The 6,000-nt window shown below is 36.4% G+C and overlaps 1 protein-coding gene across 3 annotated transcripts in view; it reads right to left on the reverse strand.

Annotated features, from left to right (window-relative positions):
- Nucleotides 1–6,000, reverse strand: part of p4ha3 (prolyl 4-hydroxylase, alpha polypeptide III) — a 51,630-nt gene that overhangs the window by 43,596 nt on the left and 2,034 nt on the right. For all 3 annotated transcript variants that reach the window (XR_007894168.1, XR_007894169.1, XM_051665987.1), the window contains exons 4-7: nucleotides 5,505–5,648; nucleotides 5,350–5,401; nucleotides 4,957–5,120; nucleotides 1,109–1,285 (exon numbers count right to left, since the gene is read on the reverse strand). Coding sequence is in view for 1 of the 3 variants with exons in the window: in XM_051665987.1 (XP_051521947.1) it covers nucleotides 1,109–1,285; nucleotides 4,957–5,120; nucleotides 5,350–5,401; nucleotides 5,505–5,648 (537 nt within the window). In the remaining 2 variants the exon portion in view is untranslated. The remainder of the gene's footprint in view (nucleotides 1–1,108; nucleotides 1,286–4,956; nucleotides 5,121–5,349; nucleotides 5,402–5,504; nucleotides 5,649–6,000) is intronic.

Here is a 6,000-nt window from a genome sequence, read left to right on the forward strand (position 1 = left end):
AGAAATGCAAATGAAATATGTTCTATATATTTTAATCACAACTGTACATATTTGAGGGGACATACAGTGAGAGACCCAGCTAAAAATAAATAAATAAATAAATAAATAAATAAAAATAAGATCAAAACAAAATCTCAAAGTTTTTTTTATGAGGGAATTTCATTTGGAAGAACAAAATGAAAGAACTTAACTACTGGCAAGGACAAAGACTTTTAATCCTGCACCAATGACGGAAACATGTGATTTAATGTTCAGACTTCCCCCCACAAAAATAACACTCTGGGTGGAATAACTGACGAGCTGAGAGCACAGCTGATCCTGACCACATGACTTATTCACAAAATGTGTTCTTCATCATCTTCTCCTTTCAACTCTGTTTTAAGCTGTATTAAATTTTATGGTTAAATATGTCTGGAAAAGAAGCAAAGGCTAGCCCACAAAATTTTGTGACTCTCTCAAGATCATCACTTGATACAGACAATTTGAAGAGTCTCTCCATGCTGTGGACAGTCAGTAACTGGCAAGCTTAATTTCCATGAGTTTTAGCAACATGAGATCTGAAAATGTCTACAGAGGACAAAGAGAAAAAAAAAAAAACACTGAAAGCACAACAAACTCAGCCAAGAACTGGCAACACGTAAGGGCTCAAGTCTTTGCCAAGCGGGTTTTTTTTTATTTATTTTTTTTATATTTTGTACTTAATTAAATCCAAATCTTACTAAAACATTCACAGTTATTTGGAGATTTCTGGTCCAATTTCACATACTCAATTTCATGATTCATGCTATGCTGCATTATTAGTGATATATCATTTCATTTACAATTAAATACTTTCACATCTGGCTTAATGGCTTAATAGTTTTATTATTATTATTATTGTTGTTGAGCCAAATGTGGATTATCAAATATTCTCATTCTATTTTCTCAGAATCTAAGCATAGTTGAGCCAAACCCATCTGTCATAGGACAGATCATAGTCTAAGGGACACTTTTTCTGTCATAAATTTGACAAAAATGTTTAGTTACAGCATTTTGCATTTGCATAGCAGTATCGCATTTCCAATTCCGTATTTCCATATAAAAGGCTTAATGAGAACAGTACACTTACCCCTGGCACTGCATAGTCTCTGATGCTTTTTGCCTCAGCATGGGTGACAAAACCATGGAAAAGCACAGCATAGGGATCCAGACTGATCAGCTCTCGCTTTATTGGTTGCAGAAGGAGACCAGGGTTGCCATTGGTGAAATAGTCACAGAAAAGCCTGGGGTTCTCATAATGTTTTGGCTGTGAGAAAAAGTGCATCTGAATTTTATTACTTTTTTACTCTAACAGAGAAAAACTGCACCATCTATCTCCCTTCCTGTTCTGCAGCAAATCCATCACAACTGCCAAGCTTATACATGTGTGTAAGCCATTAAACATGTTACATACTGCAAGCAATGATACTTTACTTCTAAGGATCTAAAACATGTACATATTCCAAAATGGGAATAAAGCAGCTGACTCAGTGCTAAAACTAAGACACTCACAGGACTCCTTTAAAGGGTTAGTTCACCCAAAAATGAAATTTGTCTCATCATTTACTCACCCTCAAGCCATGCCACATGCGTATGACTTTCCTTCTTCAGCAGAACACAAACAAACATTTTTAGAAGAATATCTCTGGCTCTGTAGGTCCATACAATGCAAGCTGATGGTGATCAGCACTTTAAAGCTCCAAAAAGCGAAGACAATCTTAGTAAAAGCAATCCATATGACTCCAGTGGTTAACTAATATCTTCTAAAGCTAAACGATCGCTTTAGGTGAGAAACAGATCAACATTTAAGTCCTTCTCACTAAAATTGTTTACTTCCGGTCACTCTCTGATGCACAGCTACGAGGGGACCAGTGATGCCATGATTTTACGGTTGAACTATTAACCGCGATTAAAAATGTCAGTTAATTTAACTGTAAGAATATAGAATCCACGGTTAAAAACCGTGAAATGCTTTATTTACACGTGGCAAAAATATTAGATATAATGTATAAATATATAAACATATATATGTTTTTCGTAAGATTTTGTAAGCCTAAATGTGAAAACTCTTGTGCCTGTGTGGGTGCTTTAATGGCCAGGTATCGCAGATTGAATGTGAACTTTCAATTCATGTGAAACTGAAGCTTAAACACACAAATTCCAAAACATAACAGTGGAATTCGACCTACCAGACTCGTATCCATCAAAAAAGCGACTTATATCGGCTGTTTGGCAGCATTTAAATGACTGACTAAAGATGACGGATGTAAAACAAGCAGACAGAAGTCATACTGTAGAAAGATACACATCCTACAAATTGGACAGGATGCTCCACTAGTCGTCCAACAACAAGCTAGTAAGTTTAATATATTTAGCTGTGGTGATTTTAAAGTGATGAATTAAAGATGCAACTTTTAACGTTTAAGTGTGCTGACAGCATGCGGTGCATTACGTTTAGTTTCCATCAGCGAGTAAACTTGAAAAGTAGCGTCTTAAATCGTCCTCATTATTTAAAGAACTGCTTCTGTACAAATTCACCGCATTCAACAATAAATGTCAATTTTAGTCATTATCGGATTTAAAATTACCTGCTGTAAACAATGTTACCTTTATTATGCATAGTCCACAGATTTATTTGTAAGGTGTTGTGGACAGTATTTTTATAGAGTCTGTTGTCGATTCTTTATGTTGGGGTGTCTGACAGAACACTGGATTGCTTTAATAAACTGATGCAGAAGAACAAATAAAACTGTTGAATGCCATGAACTACATGTTGTGCACCCACAATAATCTTACATGTACACTTTTGAAGCACTTCGGTTACATTGAAGCACATCACTGTGCTCACGATGCGCATAAAGCGGTGTCATGCCCTAGAGCATCTCTTATTACCTCCTTTTTTATTTTTATTTATTTTTTGTGTGTGTGTATTTATCAGTTTTCTTATTATAGGGCTTCCCTTAGTGTCCACATATCCCCCAGAAATACGTCTACTTAGACGTTCAATTGTTATATGATGTGCTGTTACATAATAAGCAAATAATATTAAAACCGGTTAACTGCGATGTTTTTCTCATTAGGTAATCTAACCGTCAAAAACTCACACCGCGGCATCCCTAGAAGGGACTCAATTCACGCTGCCTCTCGCGTGATGGAAGCGCGTTGGCATGTTCACGCGAGAACTATGCGATACAACTGGAAGTGCAGCTCGATTTGATTACAAGGGGTGCTTTTCATTTCTAAAATTGTGCATCCTTGTTTCCTTGCTTCCTTTTCTTGCTTCCTAGCTTGGAACCTCCTGTTCACTCACACGTCACTTCAGAGTGCCGTCTCTGTGCAGCTGCATTACGTCGGAGCGCTTGCCGTTATGTTGTTTACACTTTATTAACTGAAATTGTCATAGTAAAACCTAATAATACAAGATGCACTGTTGGAGTATGTGACAATTAAGGTTTATTTAAACTGCAAAGGTGAAACATGAATTAAAACTGTTGTGTAAGATGTGAAGTGGGAGGAGAATTTATGTACCAAAAAGTATTCCGCATAGGATGCTCCAGTGCTTCCTCGCTCAATCGTACATGGAAAGCTTCCTCTGTCCTCCATCCTCGCCTCGTCGTGGTGCATTTAGAAAATTAATACGTCCTTAATGATGGCGGACTTTGATCAGTTACCGAGTCACGGGCTCGAAGACGGAGGAGCGAGGTAACGAGTATGCACAATTTAAGAAATGAGAAGCACCCAAGAGAATGCTGTTCACAAGCTTCATTGGTTTTGGTTTCATTTGAACATGCCAGCATGCTTGCATCACACAAGAGGCGGAGTGAACCGAGTCCCCTCATGGACTAGCACTGGAAAGCGTCTGAAAGTAAACAATTATAGTGAAAAGGACTTATATATTGATCTGTTTCTCACGCAAAGTGATCGTTTCGCTTCAGAAGACATTAATTTAACCACTGGAGTCTTGTGGATTACTTTTACTATGATTGTCTGTGCTGATCACCATCCACTTGCATTGTATGGATCTACAGAGCTGAGATATTCTTCTAAAAATATTTGTTTTTGTTCTACTGAAGAAAGAAAGTCATACACATCTGGGATGGCATGTCGGTGAGTAAATGATGAGAGAATTGTTTTTGTTTTTGGGTAAACTATCCCTTTAAACAAAAGGAGTCCGTTCAAACAACTGATATGGCTTTTGGACTCTGTGGCATCACATGATCATTAAATAAGTTGTTAATAACCGCAAGAACTGATCTGACTTATAAAAATAACTACACGAGTTTAAAGAGAGGATTACATTGTTAACTGTTTGTTTAAACTCTATGTCTATATCAAATGCCAAGTGTTCCTCAATGTCCCTGAATGCAATGTTACTCTAATCAGCAAACAGAACTTAATGGAACTCTTGCCAAAGAGGAGATATGGGGCGATTCACAGTACTTTGATAAAAAGTCTAAAGCAACCTAAGAAGATTGTTTGTGTGCTTGTAAAAAAACATTATATAACATTAGAGCAAATACAAATAAAATGGAGGATGGAGGAATATAATAACGTTCATGTGCTGTCCCACTATAATGCTTTAGAAATGTATTACAGTAGCTATTTGATTGTGCTTTTATATTAAAGTTGATCAGATTATTTTACATAAAACATTTCTGCACTGCTTTTAATGCAGTGTAATGATGGTATCCATTTAGGATTAAATGCAGAGGCCCATTTCTTTGGTAGTGGTCTACTCCATTTAGGATTTGAAATCATACTTGCTTTTGAGTGTCAATATCTGAATACTTTACTTTTATACTAACATATAATATTTGTATAACAAATTATACTAACATCTGCCACAGATAGCACTGAATAGCAAAATATAGCATATGATGAAATACTGGCGAATACCACATTGATCATGTTAAGCTGTGTAGCATACTGGTACAGTACCTGAGATCCTTTTGTTTGGCAAAGCTTTTCATAGGCAGTCCTGGTTCTGAGATAGGTGGTGTTGGGCCTTTTGAAAGACAAGCTTTGGCTAGTGACGAGGGGACTTTCAACAAGGAGTTTTTCATACTTGTTGACATTTAAAAGTATCCTTCTGTTCATGGGATCTTGAAAAAAAGATTGAAAAATTCATTAGGATTAACAACAAATTCATCCAAGGTCTCCTGCTTGAATTTTTTCTGTAAGTCTGAACTATGAAACAAATTTCATTCTAAATATATTGTAGATAAATTAATCTTTCTTTATCCATCAAAAATAAATGATTCTGTTTAGCAAAGTAAGTTTCTCTCATTGTCTCATTGATGTTGGCTGGCAATTGTGAATACAGAGGTTTACCATGAAGCAATAGTTCCTGAGAGAGACTGAGGGCGGATGATATGTTTCCTGTCTAAAAAACATTGAAAAGTTAGCCAACAAGTTTACGTTCTACACCAAATTTACAAGATCATAAAAATATATTTTTTTCCTCAACTTTTTAAGAGGTACTAAACCTTGAAATGGGAGAAAGCTAAATGGTCAAGGGCATCTTCAAGTGTCCCTTCATTTTCTGGACTCCATTTAGTTCCTCGTAACTGCTGAACAGCCTCCTCAAACCACTGCGTAGAATGGTAGTAATCTTCCAAATCGTACGCCACCTACAAAAGATTTTCATGACATGAGCAATCCACAGCCAAAACATTTAAAGGGATAGTTCACCCAGAACTGAAAATTCTGTCATCCTTTAGTCACCCTTAAGTTGTGCCAAACCTATATGACTTTCTTCTGTGGAACACAAAAAAGCTAGGCGGAATGACAGCCTCAGACACTATTCACACAAATAAAGATGCAATAAAAGTGAATGGTGACGGAGAATGAACATTCCGTTTTTAACTAATCTCCTTTTGTACTCCACGGAAGAAAAAAAAAGTCATATTGATTTAGAACAACTTGAGGGTGACTGTAAATAATGACAAAACTATCATCAGATATGATCAGATGAGATCCTTT

Source organism: Myxocyprinus asiaticus, chromosome 31 (assembly GCF_019703515.2).
Source record: "Myxocyprinus asiaticus isolate MX2 ecotype Aquarium Trade chromosome 31, UBuf_Myxa_2, whole genome shotgun sequence".
Taxonomy (NCBI): domain Eukaryota; kingdom Metazoa; phylum Chordata; class Actinopteri; order Cypriniformes; family Catostomidae; genus Myxocyprinus; species Myxocyprinus asiaticus.